The sequence below is a fragment of the Bombina bombina genome, chromosome 1, assembly GCF_027579735.1.
Source record: "Bombina bombina isolate aBomBom1 chromosome 1, aBomBom1.pri, whole genome shotgun sequence".
Lineage (NCBI taxonomy): Eukaryota > Metazoa > Chordata > Amphibia > Anura > Bombinatoridae > Bombina > Bombina bombina.
Window position 1 is genome coordinate 1,156,858,880 of NC_069499.1, and position 18,547 is coordinate 1,156,877,426.

The window sequence follows — 18,547 nt, forward strand, 5'->3', positions numbered from 1 at the left end:
GCACATGATAATAGCAACATCATGTACTACACACGCTATATCGATGATGTGTTCTTGGTGTGGAGAGGTGGTGAGCCAGCATTGCTTGAGTGGGTGTCACATTTGAATACCATGGCTTGTCCAATCAGGTTTAAGTTGGAATACAGTACAGTATCTGTACATTTTTTGGATCTTAATATTTTCAAAGTTGATGCAGAGGGTATCACTCGTTTTGGTACCTCTCTTTATACTAAACCAACTGACCGCGATTCCTTGTTGGATGCGAGGAGTTTTCACCCTCTGCACCAAAAGAAAGGGATTGTCACCTCCCAACTCACTTGTGTCATTAGGAACAATAGTGAGATACCTATGCTACATCAACAACTGGAAGAAATGGACACGAAACTAGTGGAGAGAGGCTATACTAGAGAGATGGTTAAGAAGGCATGTGATGATCTTATGGATCCCACTAATCTGGAAAAAAGGCAAAGGACAGCCAAGTCAGACCCTGACCGGATCAACATGGTTACTACATATACATCAGATTCGAGACACCTCACTGAGGCGGTCCGGAGGCATTGGCCAGTGGTAGGCAGTGATCCCACACTACCATTTGGGAGGGTGACTGCCCCCAGAATAGCATACCGAAGAGCAAATAACCTAAGGGACATATTGGTTAAGTCAGATCCAATAAGGAATTACAAAAAGGATACATGGCTTAAAACCACGAAGTTGGGCTGTTTTCCCTGTTCTGGATGTGTAACCTGCAATGGTATGCTTAGGGGCAATTCGTTTCAGCACCCTCACAGCAACAAAAGATTCGACATTAGGCATCGCCTTACCTGCACCAGCGTATATGTAGTATACATGATCATTTGCCATCCCATAAGTAATGGATGACCTGTGGACTGAACACACTTAACAAGAAAAAACATAATTTATGCTTACCTGATAAATTTATTTCTCTTGTAGTGTGTTCAGTCCACGGGTCATCCATTACTTATGGGATATATTCTCCTTCCCAACAGGAAGTTGCAAGAGGATCACCCAAGCAGAGCTGCTATATAGCTCCTCCCCTCACATGTCATATCCAGTCATTCGACCGAAACAAGACGAGAAAGGAGAAACTATAGGGTGCAGTGGTGACTGGAGTTATAATTTAAAATTTAGAACCTGCCTCAAAAAGACAGGGCGGGCCGTGGACTGAACACACTACAAGAGAAATAAATTTATCAGGTAAGCATAAATTATGTTTTCTCTTGTTAAGTGTGTTCAGTCCACGGGTTATCCATTACTTATGGGATACCAATACCAAAGCTAAAGTACACGGATGATGGGAGGGACAAGGCAGGAACATTAAACAGAAGGAACCACTGCCTGTAGAACCTTTCTCGGAAGAAGCAAAAGTGTCAAATTTGGAAAATTTGGAAAAAGTATGAAGTGAAGACCAAGTTGCAGCCTTGCAAATCTGTTCAACAGAGGCCTCATTCTTAAAGGCCCAGGTGGAAGCCACAGCTCTAGTGGAATGAGCTGTAATTCTTTCAGGAGGCTGCTGTCCAGCAGTCTCATAGGCTAAGCGTATTATGCTACGAAGCCAAAAAGAGAGAGAGGTAGCCGAAGCCTTTTGACCTCTCCTCTGTCCAGAGTAAACGACAAACAGAGAAGAAGTTTGTCGAAAATCTCTAGTTGCCTGCAAGTAGAACTTCAGGGCACAGACCACGTCTAGATTATGCAAAAGACGTTCCTTCTTTGAAGAAGGATTAGGACATAAAGATGGAACAACAATCTCTTGATTGATATTCCTGTTAGAAACAACCTTAGGTAAAAACCCAGGTTTAGTACGCAGGACTACCTTGTCTGAATGAAAGATCAGATAAGGAGAATCACAATGTAAGGCAGATAACTCAGAGACTCTTCGAGCGGAGGAAATAGCCATCAAAAACAGAACTTTCCAAGATAAAAGCTTAATATCAATGGAATGAAGTGGTTCAAACGGAACACCCTGAAGAACTTTAAGAACCAAGTTTAAGCTCCACGGAGGAGCAACAGCTTTAAACACAGGCTTAATCCTAGCCAAAGCCTGACAAAAAGCCTGGACGTCTGGATTCTCTGCCAGACACTTGTGTAAAAGAATAGACAGAGCAGAAATCTGTCCCTTTAGTGAACTAGCGGATAAGCCCTTTTCTAAACCCTCTTGTGGAAAAGACAATATCCTAGGAACCCTAACCTTACTCCATGAGTAACTCTTGGATTCACACCAATATAAATATTTACGCCATATCTTGTGGTAAATTTTTCTGGTAACAGGTTTCCGAGCCTGTATTAATGTATCAATAACCGAATCCGAAAAACATAATTTATGTAAGAACTTACCTGATAAATTCATTTCTTTCATATTAACAAGAGTCCATGAGCTAGTGACGTATGGGATATACATTCCTACCAGGAGGGGCAAAGTTTCCCAAACCTTAAAATGCCTATAAATACACCCCTCACCACACCCACAAATCAGTTTAACGAATAGCCAAGAAGTGGGGTGATAAGAAAAAAAGTGCGAAGCATATAAAATAAGGAATTGGAATAATTGTGCTTTATACAAAAAAATCATAACCACCACAAAAAAGGGTGGCCCTCATGGACTCTTGTTAATATGAAAGAAATGAATTTATCAGGTAAGTTCTTACATAAATTATGTTTTCTTTCATGTAATTAACAAGAGTCCATGAGCTAGTGACGTATGGGATAATGACTACCCAAGATGTGGATCTTTCCACACAAGAGTCACTAGAGAGGGAGGGATAAAATAAAGACAGCCAATTCCTGCTGAAAATAATCCACACCCAAAATAAAGTTTAACAAAAAACATAAGCAGAAGATTCAAACTGAAACCGCTGCCTGAAGAACTTTTCTACCAAAAACTGCTTCAGAAGAAGAAAATACATCAAAATGGTAGAATTTAGTAAAAGTATGCAAAGAGGACCAAGTTGCTGCTTTGCAGATCTGGTCAACCGAAGCTTCATTCCTAAACGCCCAGGAAGTAGAAACTGACCTAGTAGAATGAGCTGTAATTCTTTGAGGCGGAATTTTACCCGACTCAACATAGGCAAGATGAATTAAAGATTTCAACCAAGATGCCAAAGAAATGGCAGAAGCTTTCTGGCCTTTCCTAGAACCGGAAAAGATAACAAATAGACTAGAAGTCTTACGGAAAGATTTCGTAGCTTCAACATAATATTTCAAAGCTCTAACAACATCCAAAGAATGCAATGATTTCTCCTTAGAATTCTTAGGATTAGGACATAATGAAGGAACCACAATTTCTCTACTAATGTTGTTGGAATTCACAACTTTAGGTAAAAATTCAAAAGAAGTTCGCAACACCGCCTTATCCTGATGAAAAATCAGAAAAGGAGACTCACACGAAAGAGCAGATAATTCAGAAACTCTTCTAGCAGAAGAGATGGCCAAAAGGAACAAAACTTTCCAAGAAAGTAATTTAATGTCCAATGAATGCATAGGTTCAAACGGAGGAGCTTGAAGAGCTCCCAAAACCAAATTCAAACTCCATGGAGGAGAAATTGACTTAATGACAGGTTTTATACGAACCAAAGCTTGTACAAAACAATGAATATCAGGAAGAATAGCAATCTTTCTGTGAAAAAGAACAGAAAGAGCGGAGATTTGTCCTTTCAAAGAACTCGCGGACAAACCCTTATCTAAACCATCCTGAAGAAACTGTAAAATTCTCGGTATTCTAAAAGAATGCCAAGAAAAATGATGAGAAAGACACCAAGAAATATAAGTCTTCCAGACTCTATAATATATCTCTCGAGATACAGATTTACGAGCCTGTAACATAGTATTAATCACGGAGTCAGAGAAACCTCTATGACCAAGAATCAAGCGTTCAATCTCCATACCTTTAAATTTAAGGATTTCAGATCCGGATGGAAAAAAGGACCTTGAGACAGAAGGTCTGGTCTTAACGGAAGAGTCCATGGTTGGCAAGATGCCATCCGGACAAGATCCGCATACCAAAACCTGTGAGGCCATGCCGGAGCTATTAGCAGAACAAACGAGCATTCCCTCAGAATCTTGGAGATTACTCTTGGAAGAAGAACTAGAGGCGGAAAGATATAGGCAGGATGATACTTCCAAGGAAGTGATAATGCATCCACTGCCTCCGCCTGAGGATCCCGGGATCTGGACAGATACCTGGGAAGTTTCTTGTTTAGATGAGAGGCCATCAGATCTATCTCTGGGAACCCCCACATTTGAACAATCTGAAGAAATACCTCTGGGTGAAGAGACCATTCGCCCGGATGCAACGTTTGGCGACTGAGATAATCCGCTTCCCAATTGTCTACACCTGGGATATGAACCGCAGAGATTAGACAGGAGCTGGATTCCGCCCAAACCAAAATTCGAGATACTTCTTTCATAGCCAGAGGACTGTGAGTCCCTCCTTGATGATTGATGTATGCCACAGTTGTGACATTGTCTGTCTGAAAACAAATGAACGATTCTCTCTTCAGAAGAGGCCAAAACTGAAGAGCTCTGAAAACTGCACGGAGTTCCAAGATATTGATCGGTAATCTCACCTCCTGAGATTCCCAAACTCCTTGTGCCGTCAGAGATCCCCACACAGCTCCCCAACCTGTGAGACTTGCATCTGTTGAAATTACAGTCCAGGTCGGAAGAACAAAAGAAGCCCCCTGAATTAAACAATGGTGATCTGTCCACCACGTTAGAGAGTGCCGAACAATCGGTTTTAAAGATATTAATTGATATATCTTCGTGTAATCCCTGCACCATTGGTTCAGCATACAGAGCTGAAGAGGTCGCATGTGAAAACGAGCAAAGGGGATCGCGTCCGATGCAGCAGTCATAAGACCTAGAATTTCCATGCATAAGGCTACCGAAGGGAATGATTGAGACTGAAGGTTTCGACAGGCTGTAATCAATTTTAGACGTCTCTTGTCTGTTAAAGACAAAGTCATGGACACTGAATCTATCTGGAAACCCAGAAAGGTTACCCTTGTTTGAGGAATCAAAGAACTTTTTGGTAAATTGATCCTCCAACCATGATCTTGAAGAAACAACACAAGTCGATTCGTATGAGACTCTGCTAAATGTAAAGACGGAGCAAGTACCAAGATATCGTCCAAATAAGGAAATACCACAATACCCTGTTCTCTGATTACAGACAGAAGGGCACCGAGAATCTTTGTGAAAATTCTTGGAGCTGTAGCAAGGCCAAACGGTAGAGCCACAAATTGGTAATGCTTGTCTAGAAAAGAGAATCTCAGGAACTGATAATGATCTGGATGAATCGGAATATGCAGATATGCATCCTGTAAATCTATTGTGGACATATAATTCCCTTGCTGAACAAAAGGCAATATAGTCCTTACAGTTACCATCTGGAACGTTGGTATCCTTACATAACGATTCAATAATTTTAGATCCAGAACTGGTCTGAAGGAATTCTCCTTCTTTGGTACAATGAAGAGATTTGAATAAAACCCCATCCCCTGTTCCGGAACTGGAACTGGCATAATTACTCCAGCCAACTCTAGATCTGAAACACAATTCAGAAATGCTTGAGCTTTCACTGGATTTACTGGGACATGGGAAAGAAAAAATCTCTTTGCAGGAGGTCTCATCTTGAAACCAATTCTGTACCCTTCTGAAACAATGTTCTGAATCCAAAGATTGTGAACAGAATTGATCCAAATTTCTTTGAAAAAACGTAACCTGCCCCCTACCAGCTGAACTGGAATGAGGGCCGTACCTTCATGTGAACTTAGAAGCAGGCTTTGCCTTTCTAGCAGGCTTGGATTTATTCCAGACTGGAGATGGTTTCCAAACTGAAACTGCTCCTGAGGACGAAGGATCAGGCTTTTGTTCTTTGTTGAAACGAAAGGAACGAAAACGATTGTTAGCCCTGTTTTTACCTTTAGACTTTTTATCCTGTGGTAAAAAAGTTCCTTTCCCACCAGTAACAGTTGAAATAATAGAATCCAACTGAGAACCAAATAATTTGTTTCCCCGGAAAGAAATGGAAAGTAGAGTTGATTTAGAAGCCATATCAGCATTCCAAGTCTTAAGCCATAAAGCTCTTCTGGCTAAGATAGCCAGAGACATAAATCTAACATCAACTCTAATAATATCAAAAATGGCATCACAGATGAAATTATTAGCATGCTGGAGAAGAATAATAATATCATGAGAATCACGATTTGTTACTTGTTGCGCTAGAGTTTCCAACCAAAAAGTTGAAGCTGCAGCAACATCAGCCAATGATATAGCAGGTCTAAGAAGATTACCTGAACATAGATAAGCTTTTCTTAGAAAAGATTCAATTTTTCTATCTAAAGGATCCTTAAACGAGGTACCATCTGATGTAGGAATGGTAGTACGTTTAGCAAGGGTAGAAATAGCCCCATCAACTTTAGGGATTTTGTCCCAAAATTCTAACCTGTCAGGCGGAACAGGATATAATTGCTTAAAACGTTTAGAAGGAGTAAATGAATTACCCAATCTATCCCATTCCTTAGCAATTACTGCAGAAATAGCATTAGGAACAGGAAAGACTTCTGGAATAACCGCAGGAGCTTTAAAAACCTTATCCAAACGTATAGAATTAGTATCAAGAGGACTAGAATCCTCTATTTCTAAAGCAATTAGTACTTCTTTAAGTAAAGAGCGAATAAATTCCATCTTAAATAAATATGAAGATTTATCAGCATCAATCTCTGAGACAGAATCCTCTGAACCAGAAGAGTCCAAAGAATCAGAATGATGGTGTTCATTTAAAAATTCATCTGTAGAGAGAGAAGATTTAAAAGACTTTTTACGTTTACTAGAAGGAGAAATAACAGACAAAGCCTTCTTTATGGATTCAGAAACAAAATCTCTTATGTTATCAGGAACATTCTGCACCTTAGATGTTGAGGGAACTGCAACAGGCAATGGTACATCACTAAAGGAAATATTATCTGCATTAACAAGTTTGTCATGACATTTAATACAAACAACAGCTGGAGGAATAGCTACCAAAAGTTTACAGCAGATACACTTAGCTTTGGTAGATCCAGCAGGCAGAGGTTTTCCTGTAGTATCTTCTGGCTCAGATGCAACGTGAGACATCTTGCAATATGTAAGAGAAAAAACAACATATAAAGCAAAATAGATCAAATTCCTTATAAGACAGTTTCAGGAATGGGAAAAAAATGCCAAACATCAAGCTTCTAGCAACCAGAAGCAAATGAAAAATGAGACTGAAATAATGTGGAGACAAAAGCGACGCCCATATTTTTTGGCGCCAAATAAGACGCCCACATTATTTGGCGCCTAAATGCTTTTGGCGCCAAAAATGACGCCACATCCGGAACGCCGACATTTTTGGCGCAAAATAACGTCAAAAATGACGCAACTTCCGGCGACACGTATGACGCCGGAAACGGAAATGAATTTTTGCGCCAAAAAAGTCCGCGCCAAGAATGACGCAATAAAATGAAGCATTTTCAGCCCCCGCGAGCCTAACAGCCCACAGGGAAAAAAGTCAAATTTTTGAGGTAAGAAAAAATATGATAATTAAAGCATAATCCCAAATATGAAACTGACTGTCTGGAAATAAGGAAAGTTGAACATTCTGAGTCAAGGCAAATAAATGTTTGAATACATATATTTAGAACTTTATAAATAAAGTGCCCAACCATAGCTTAGAGTGTCACAGAAAATAAGACTTACTTACCCCAGGACACTCATCTACATGTTTGTAGAAAGCCAAACCAGTACTGAAACGAGAATCAGTAGAGGAAATGGTAAATATAAGAGTATATCGTCGATCTGAAAAGGGAGGTAAGAGATGAATCTCTACGACCGATAACAGAGAACCTTATGAAATAGACCCCGTAGAAGGAGATCACTGCATTCAATAGGCAATACTCTCCTCACATCCCTCTGACATTCACTGCACGCTGAGAGGAAAACCGGGCTCCAACTTGCTGCGGAGCGCATATCAACGTAGAATCTAGCACAAACTTACTTCACCACCTCCATCGGAGGCAAAGTTTGTAAAACTGATTTGTGGGTGTGGTGAGGGGTGTATTTATAGGCATTTTAAGGTTTGGGAAACTTTGCCCCTCCTGGTAGGAATGTATATCCCATACGTCACTAGCTCATGGACTCTTGTTAATTACATGAAAGAAACCCACGCTTTGATAGAATCAAGCGTTCAATTTCCAAGCAGTCAGCCTCAGAGAAATTAGGTTTGGATGGTTGAAAGGACCCTGAATTAGAAGGTCCTGCCTCAGGGGTAGAGACCATGGTGGACAGGACGACATGTCCACTAGGTCTGCATACCAGGTCCTGCGTGGCCACGCAGGTGCTATCAGAATCACCGATGCTCTCTCCTGTTTGATCCTGGCAATCAGTCGAGGTAGCAACGGAAAAGGTGGAAACACATAAGCTATGTTGAAAACCCAAGGGGCTGCTAGTGCATCTACCAGCACCGCTCCCGGGTCCCTGGACCTGGATCCGTAACAAGGAAGCTTGGCGTTCTGGCGAGATGCCATGAGATCCAGATCCGGTTTGCCCCAACGACGAATCAGTTGAGCAAATACCTTCGGGTGAAGTTCCCACTCCCCCGGATGAAAAGTCTGGCGACTTAGAAAATCAGCCTCCCAGTTCTCCAAGCCTGGGATGTAGATCGCTGACAGGTGGCAAGAGTGAGACTCTACCCAGCGAATTATCTTCGAGACTTCCAATATCGCTAGGGAACTCCTGGTTCCCCCTTGATGATTGATGTAAGCCACAGTCGTGATGTTGTCCGACTGAAATCTGATGAACCTCAGTGTTGCTAACTGAGGCCAAGCTAGAAGAGCATTGAATATTGCTCTTAATTCTAGAATGTTTATCGGGAGGAGTTTCTCCTCCTGAGTCCACGATCCCTGAGCCTTCAGGGAGTTCCAGACTGCTCCCCAGCCTAGTAGGCTGGCATCTGTTGTTACAATCGTCCAATCTGGTCTGCGAAAAGTCATTCCTTTGGACAGATGAACCCGTGACAACCACCAGAGAAGAGAATCTCTGGTCTCCTGGTCCAGATTTAGCAAAGGGGGCAGATCTGAGTAATCCCTGTTCCAATGACTTAGCATGCATAGTTGCAGCGGTCTGAGATGTAGGCGCGCAAATGGCACTATGTCCATTGCCGCGACCATTAAGCCGATTACTTCGATGCACTGAGCTACTGATGGGCTTGGAATGGAGTGAAGGACACGGCAAGCATTGAGAATCTTTGATAACCTGGACTCCGTCAGGTAAATCTTCATCTCTACAGAATCTATAAGAGTCCCTAGAAAAGGGACCCTTGTGAGTGGTAACAGAGAACTCTTTTCCACGTTCACTTTCCACCCATGCGACCTCAGAAATGCTAGAACTATCTCTGTATGAGACTTTGCATTTTGAAAACTTGACGCTTGTATCAGAATGTCGTCTAGGTACGGAGCCACCGCTATGCCTCGTGGTCTTAGCACCGCCAGAAGTGAGCCCAGAAACTTTGTAAAAATTCTCAGGGCCGTAGCTAACCCGAAGGGAAGAGCTACAAACTGGTAATGCCTGTCTAGAAAGGCAAACCTTAGGTACCGATAATGATCTCTGTGAATCGGTATGTGAAGGTAGGCATCCTTTAAGTCCACTGTGGTCATATATTGACCCTCTTGGATCATGGGTAGGATGGAACGAATGGTTTCCATCTTGAACGATGGAACCCTTAGGAATTTGTTTAAGATTTTTAAGTCTAAAATTGGTCTGAAGGTTCCCTCTTTTTTGGGAACCACAAACAGATTTGAATAAAAACCCTTGCCCCTGTTCCGTTCGCGGAACTGGGTGGATCACTCCCATCACTAAGAGGTCTTGTACACATTGTAGAAATGCCTCTTTCTTTACTAGGTTTGTTGATAACCTTGACAGATGAAACCTCCCTTGTGGAGGAGAAGTTTTGAAATCCAGAAGGTATCCCTGAGATATAATCTCCAACGTCCAGGGATCCTGTACATCTCTTGCCCAAGCCTGGGCGAAGAGAGAAAGTCTGCCCCCCACTAGATCCGTCTCCGGAAAGGGGGCCCTGTCTTCATGCTGTCTTAGGGGCGGAAGTAGGCTTTCTGGCCTGCTTGCCCTTGTTCCATGACTGGTTGCCTTTCCAACCCTGTCTGTAACGAGCAGTAGTTCCTTCCTGTTTTGGAGCGGAGGAAGTTGATGCTGCTCCAGCCTTGAAATTATGAAAGGCACAAAAATTATACTGTTTGGCCTTTGATTTGGCCCTGTCCTGAGGAAGGGTGTGGCCCTGACCTCCAGTAATGTCAGCAATAATTTCCTTCAAGCCGGGCCCGAATAAGGTCTGCCCTTTGAAAGGAATGTTTAGTAGTTTAGATTTAGAAGTTACATCTGCTGACCAGGATTTAAGCCATAGCCTGTATGGCGAATCCGGAATTCTTAGCCGTAAGTTTGGTCAAATGCACTACGGCATCCGAAAACAAACGCATTAGCCAGCTTAAGGGTTCTAATCTTGCTAATCTTGCTCAAAGACTCATCCAATGGTGCTGTGCGAATCGCCTCTTCCAGAGACTCAAACCAGAATGCCGCTGCAGCAGTGACAGGCGCAATGCATGCAAGAGGCTGTAATATAAAACCTTGTTGAACAAACATTTTCTTAAGGTAACCCTCTAATTTTTTATCCATTGGATCTGAGAAAGCACAGCTATCTTCCACCGGGATAGTGGTACGCTTGGCTAAAGTAGAAACTGCTCCCTCCACCTTAGGGACCGTCTGCCATAAGTCTCGTGTGGTGGCGTCTATAGGGAACATTTTTCTAAATATCGGAGGAGGGGAAAAAGGCACACCGGGTCTATCCCACTCCTTGCTAATAATCTCTGTAAGCCTCTTTGGTATAGGAAAAACGTCAGTACACACCGGTACCGCATAGTATTTATCCAGCCTACATAATTTCTCTGGGATTGCCACCGTGTCACAATCATTCAGAACCGCTAACACCTCCCCTAGCAACACGCGGAGGTTCTCAAGCTTAAATTTAAAATTTTAAATTTCTGAATCCGGTCTCCCCGAATCAGAACCGTCACCCACAGAATGAAGCTCTCCGTCCTCATGTTCTGCAAATTGTGACGCAGTATCAGACATGGCTCTCGTGTCATCTGCGCGCTCTGTCCTTAACCCAGAGCTGTCGCGCTTGCCTCTTAACTCGGGCATATTGTATAATACTTCTTTCATAACATTAGCCATATCATGTAAAGGGATTTGTAAGGGCCTTAATGTACTTGGCGCCTCAATCTCACGCACCTCCCGAGCGGGAGATGAAGGTACTGACACGTGAGGAGAGTTAGACGGCATAACTTCCCCCTCGTTGTCTGGTGATAATTTCTTTATCGGTACAGATTGACTTTTATTCAAAGTAATATCAATACAATTGGTACACATATTTCTATTGGGCTCCACATCGGCTTTTAAACATAATGAACAAGCAGATTCCTCTGTATCAGACATGTTTAAACAGACTAGCAATGAAGCTAGCAAGCTTGGAAATTACTTCAATAAGTTTACAAGCAATATAAATAACGCTGAAGCGCTTTTTTTTTCTTTTTTTTTTTAAAAACACAGTTGAATAACAAAGAACTAATTCAGTTATAGTCAACCATTCTTTAAATGTATTAATTAGCAGAGGATTGCACCCATTAGCAAAAGGATGATTAACCCCTCAGTACCCAAAAAAACAGATATCAAATTAATATTTAACATTTTTATCACAGTCTAACACACTGTCACAGGTCTGCTGTGACTGATTACCTCCCTCAAAAACAAATTTTGAAGACCCCTGAGCTCTCTAGAGACGTCCTGGATCAAGGAGGAAGAAGCAGGAAGACTGTGCTAGAATTTTAACTGCGCAACAAGGCGCTAAAAAAGGCCCCTCCCGCTCATTTACAACAGTGGGAGACCTGATATAACGGTTTCTATGCAGAAATATACGTTAGCCATGTGGAAAAAAAGAGAAAAAATTCATGCCCAAAAGGATTTATCACCAAAGTACCTCACAAAACGAATAACATGCCAGTAAACGTTTTAAAAACAAACTTCTTTTAATGCAAAGTTATCACTAAGCCAGCTACCAGTCGCTTCCACTGCAGATAAGGCTTAAGCATTATTTCAGTATTAACAGTATTTTCTCAGTCCCTAGAAAATAACTCTACTGTGCATACATTTATCAGCCTGATACCAGTCACTACTACTGCATTTAAGGCTGTACTTACATCATACGGGTAACAGCAGTGTTTTCTTAGTCAATTCCATTCCCAGAAAATATTGTACTGCACATACCTCATTTGCGGGGGACCCCACATGCTATTCCCATGTTCTGAAGTTACCCCACTCCTCAGAATGTCGAGAACAGCCAGTGGATCTTAGTTACGCCTGCTAAGATCATAGAAAACGCAGGCAGTTTCTTCTTCCAAATACTGCCTGAGATAGAAAAACAGCACACTCCGGTGCCATTTAAAAAAAAAAAACTTTTGATTGAAGAATAATTAAGTAAAAACTCCAACTCCTCCCGCGACCTCCTTCTTTGTTGAGGGTTGCAAGAGAATGACTGGATATGACATGTGAGGGGAGGAGCTATATAGCAGCTCTGCTTGAGTGATCCTCTTCCAACTTCCTGTTGGGAAGGAGAATATATCCCATAAGTAATGGATGACCCGTGGACTGAACACACTTAACAAGAGAAAACTGTAACAACCTTCCGCGAGCGTATGGCAAACCACCGGTGTGCTATACGGGAGGCCCTACGCACTGGTGAATCAGAACCAGTAGCTAGGCATTGCATCCAACATAAACATGCGGTTTCAAGTTTACGCACAATGCTTATAGATCATATACCCCCACTCCCAAGGGGAGGTGACAGGGGGAACCTGTTACTACAATGCGAAACCAAGTGGATCTACAGGCTAAATACCATCTCTCCATGTGGCCTTAATACCTCACTGGACTTCAGCCCTTTCTACTAGATAAATTCTGTTTTTGCAACATAATCAGAGTACACAGATTTGTCCTGTTATAACGTATGGGTCTTAAAAATGGACATATAATCTTCTCTCACATATTGTTCCCATGTTTCTACCATAATACTAGTAGGCATGAATGCGAGCTAATATCTCACCTTATATATAAATTGAAGTAGTTTACTGTCACTATGGCATCAAATGCTTTTTTGATACTTTTCACTCATTATGATATGGATACAATGTTATATAGATGCTCCTTTCTGATACATTTTTGAATTTTATACACTATGTTTTTTACGCACTTTGTTTTTAGTATTATTTGCTGGGAGTGTTGCGCTGATATAGACATCGTTTTTGTCCAATATTTTGGAGATTTGCGGTACTTTGCCCCATTATAATAAGTATGGGGAACTCCGTCAATATGTGTAATCGGCGACACACTCGATATGCAAATATATCTATTGCACATTCGCCGAGTAACTGTGTATAGTTTACATGTTGCCATGGCAACGTCGGCCCTACGATCTCACAGGGCGCACAGATCAGCGCTCCCTGATGACGTCAGACGCTGATTTTACACACGATGGGCTGGCGGTATGTGCTATATTCCAATAGTATTTAAGAGGTGATTAGGGGTAAGTTTGATATGAAGCTTTTTAATATTTTGATACATTTGATAAAGGCACAATGGTGTGCCGAAACTTCATGGTATTATTATCGTTTTAATGGATTGAATAAAGGATTACCTTTTATAAAGACCAGTGAGTGCCTGTGTTCTTGGAAAGGATACGAATTGGTTTGCAGTGCACCTTGGCAGTTGAATTGGCGTAAGATTGTGCTGTCCTTTATCTGGACTGTATATATATATATATATATATATATATATATATATATATATATATATATATATATATATATATATATGTAATTCAAACATGTTTCATATTTTCATCAGGCATGAAAAAGGCAACATCATCACCATACTACAGAAGGGGGCATCTTTATTATAGATAAGAAGCAAACTTCAAATTTTTAATTCAGCCCATTAAGGCATCTAGTTTTGAGAGTGAAAATCCAACGGGTCTCTTTTCGCAAAAGCACTGTATCATTATTCCCTCTACCATTCGTGATCCCTTTATCTATTGCCATTTTTTTTTAAATCTGAAGCATTGGATTTTTTTTTTATACTCTCTCTCTCTCTCTCTCTCTCTCTCTCTCTCTCTCTCTCTATATATATATATATATATATATATATATATATATATATATATATATATACACACACACATACATATACAGAAATGCAAAATTATTTTTCTCAGCATGGAATCTATATTTACAGCTAGAATACATTGTGTTAGGAATGACTGATTATACAAACTGCAGAATCCGCTCTTCACATATTTACCATTGTCTGTTTGTTTCTCCTGGACCTTCTGCTGTCTTATTGTGACACTGTCAGCTGGGGACAAGCATCCCTCCTTCGATCTGAACTCCTGTGTCCCATGCTGTTGCAGAACTGCTTCCAGAGCAGCCATTTCTTGCTGGAGTTTCTTTAAATTGTTTTGCATAGCATCCCGTTGCTGTAAGAGAAGATGCCCTGCAAGTTAAATATACCTCTTAAAAACCAAAAACCTCCTAGGCTAGCAAGAGTGATCAGAAAACAGATGTAATGTGTATTTAAAACAATAGAAAGTCTTAGTGTATGTATGTGTAGAGGGGGGGGGATTATTTTAGCAATTGTATCTTCAGTCTCTTTAGATAAGACAGAAAAATCATTCTCAAAATTTCATTTCATCATGGAGAGAGCTGTTGGCAATGCTGCAGTTTTATATAAAAACATACACATTTTAAAAAGAACAAAATGATTAGATTTTTTATGGTGAATAAAAAAAAAATCTACCTATTGAGTTGTTTTTTTTAAACATAGTTTCCTGTTATTGCTTTACAGTCTGGAGAGAACTCAGGACTTTATGATTAGGAGAGATGTTTGATCAGGTAACGTTTTAATTTTCCCCCTCCATGAAGCTGCCATCAGTGTAAAGGAAAGGCCAGATATAGACAATATTTTGTGTGGAAGAACAGCTGATACAAGAAATGTCATTAGGCAAGACCCCAAAAAACAGAATTTATGTTTACCTGATAAATTACTTTCTCCAACGGTGTGTCCGGTCCACGGCGTCATCCTTACTTGTGGGATATTCTCTTCCCCAACAGGAAATGGCAAAGAGCCCAGCAAAGCTGGTCACATGATCCCTCCTAGGCTCCGCCTACCCCAGTCATTCGACCGACGTTAAGGAGGAATATTTGCATAGGAGAAACCATATGGTACCGTGGTGACTGTAGTTAAAGAAAATAAATTATCAGACCTGATTAAAAAAACCAGGGCGGGCCGTGGACCGGACACACCGTTGGAGAAAGTAATTTATCAGGTAAACATAAATTCTGTTTTCTCCAACATAGGTGTGTCCGGTCCACGGCGTCATCCTTACTTGTGGGAACCAATACCAAAGCTTTAGGACACGGATGAAGGGAGGGAGCAAATCAGGTCACCTAAATGGAAGGCACCACGGCTTGCAAAACCTTTCTCCCAAAAATAGCCTCAGAAGAAGCAAAAGTATCAAACTTGTAAAATTTGGTAAAAGTGTGCAGTGAAGACCAAGTCGCTGCCCTACATATCTGATCAACAGAAGCCTCGTTCTTGAAGGCCCATGTGGAAGCCACAGCCCTAGTGGAATGAGCTGTGATTCTTTCGGGAGGCTGCCGTCCGGCAGTCTCGTAAGCCAATCTGATGATGCTTTTAATCCAAAAAGAGAGAGAGGTAGAAGTTGCTTTTTGACCTCTCCTTTTACCGGAATAAACAACAAACAAGGAAGATGTTTGTCTAAAATCCTTTGTAGCATCTAAATAGAATTTTAGAGCGCGAACAACATCCAAATTGTGCAACAAACGTTCCTTCTTTGAAACTGGTTTCGGACACAGAGAAGGTACGATAATCTCCTGGTTAATGTTTTTGTTAGAAACAACTTTTGGAAGAAAACCAGGTTTAGTACGTAAAACCACCTTATCTGCATGGAACACCAGATAAGGAGGAGAACACTGCAGAGCAGATAATTCTGAAACTCTTCTAGCAGAAGAAATTGCCACTAAGAACAAAACTTTCCAAGATAATAACTTAATATCAACGGAATGCAAGGGTTCAAACGGAACCCCCTGAAGAACTGAAAGAACTAAATTGAGACTCCAAGGAGGAGTCAAAGGTTTGTAAACAGGCTTAATTCTAACCAGAGCCTGAACAAAGGCTTGAACATCTGGCACAGCGGCCAGCTTTTTGTGAAGTAACACAGACAAGGCAGAAATCTGTCCCTTCAGGGAACTTGCAGATAATCCTTTTTCCAATCCTTCTTGAAGGAAGGATAGAATCCTAGGAATCTTAACCTTGTCCCAAGGGAATCCTTTAGATTCACACCAACAGATATATTTTTTCCAAATTTTGTGGTAAATCTTTCTAGTGACAGGCTTTCTGGCCTGAACAAGAGTATCGATAACAGAATCTGAGAATCCTCGCTTCGATAAGATCAAGCGTTCAATCTCCAAGCAGTCAGCTGGAGTGAAACCAGATTCGGATGTTCGAACGGACCCTGAACAAGAAGGTCTCGTCTCAAAGGTAGCTTCCAAGGAGGAGCCGATGACATATTCACCAGATCTGCGTACCAAGTCCTGCGTGGCCACGCAGGAGCTATCAAGATCACCGACGCCCTCTCCTGATTGATCCTGGCTACCAGCCTGGGGATGAGAGGAAACGGCGGGAACACATAAGCTAGTTTGAAGGTCCAAGGTGCTACTAGTGCATCCACTAGAGCCGCCTTGGGATCCCTGGATCTGGACCCGTAGCAAGGAACTTTGAAGTTCTGACGAGAGGCCATCAGATCCATGTCTGGAATGCCCCACAGCTGAGTGACTTGGGCAAAGATTTCCGGATGGAGTTCCCACTCCCCCGGATGCAATGTCTGACGACTCAGAAAATCCGCTTCCCAATTTTCCACTCCTGGGATGTGGATAGCAGACAGGTGGCAGGAGTGAGACTCCGCCCATAGAATGATTTTGGTCACTTCTTCCATCGCCAGGGAACTCCTTGTTCCCCCCTGATGGTTGATGTACGCAACAGTTGTCATGTTGTCTGATTGAAACCGTATGAACTTGGCCCTCGCTAGCTGAGGCCAAGCCTTGAGAGCATTGAATATCGCTCTCAGTTCCAGAATATTTATCGGTAGAAGAGATTCTTCCCGAGACCAAAGACCCTGAGCTTTCAGGGAACCCCAGACCGCGCCCCAGCCCATCAGACTGGCGTCGGTCGTGACAATGACCCACTCTGGTCTGCGGAATGTCATCCCTCGTGACAGGTTGTCCAGGGACAGCCACCAACGGAGTGAGTCTCTGGTCCTCTGATTTACTTGTATCTTCGGAGACAAGTCTGTATAGTCCCCATTCCACTGACTGAGCATGCACAGTTGTAATGGTCTTAGATGAATGCGTGCAAAAGGAACTATGTCCATTGCCGCTACCATCAACCCGATCACTTCCATGCACTGAGCTATGGAAGGAAGAGGAACGGAATGGAGTATCCGACAAGAGTCTAGAAGTTTTGTTTTTCTGGCCTCTGTCAGAAAAATCCTCATTTCTAAGGAGTCTATTATTGTTCCCAAGAAGGGAACCCTTGTTGACGGAGATAGAGAACTCTTTTCCACGTTCACTTTCCATCCGTGAGATCTGAGAAAGGCCAGGACAATGTCCGTGTGAGCCTTTGCTTGAGGAAGGGACGACGCTTGAATCAGAATGTCGTCCAAGTAAGGTACTACAGCAATGCCCCTTGGTCTTAGCACAGCTAGAAGGGACCCTAGTACCTTTGTGAAAATCCTTGGAGCAGTGGCTAATCCGAAAGGAAGCGCCACGAACTGGTAATGTTTGTCCAGGAATGCGAACCTCAGGAACCGATGATGTTCCTTGTGGATAGGAATATGTAGATACGCATCCTTTAAATCCACCGTGGTCATGAATTGACCTTCCTGGATGGAAGGAAGAATAGTTCGAATGGTTTCCATCTTGAACGATGGAACCTTGAGAAACTTGTTTAAGATCTTGAGATCTAAGATTGGTCTGAACGTTCCCTCTTTTTTGGGAACTATAAACAGATTGGAGTAGAACCCCATCCCTTGTTCTCTTAATGGAACGGGATGAATCACTCCCATTTTTAACAGGTCTTCTACACAATGTAAGAATGCCTGTCTTTTTATGTGGTCTGAAGACAACTGAGACCTGTGGAACCTCCCCCTTGGGGGAAGTCCCTTGAATTCCAGAAGATAACCTTGGGAGACTATTTCTAGCGCCCAAGGATCCAGAACATCTCTTGCCCAAGCCTGAGCGAAGAGAGAGAGTCTGCCCCCCACCAGATCCGGTCCCGGATCGGGGGCCAACATTTCATGCTGTCTTGGTAGCAG

The 18,547-nt window shown here is 42.0% G+C and overlaps 1 protein-coding gene across 1 annotated transcript in view; it reads right to left on the minus strand.

The window, feature by feature from the left end:
- Positions 1-18,547, minus strand: part of BRCA1 (BRCA1 DNA repair associated) — a 1,073,265-nt gene that overhangs the window by 611,483 nt on the left and 443,235 nt on the right. Inside the window, exon 10 of the mRNA XM_053699586.1 lies at positions 14,458-14,632. Coding sequence (XP_053555561.1) covers positions 14,458-14,632 — 175 coding nt within the window. The remainder of the gene's footprint in view (positions 1-14,457; positions 14,633-18,547) is intronic.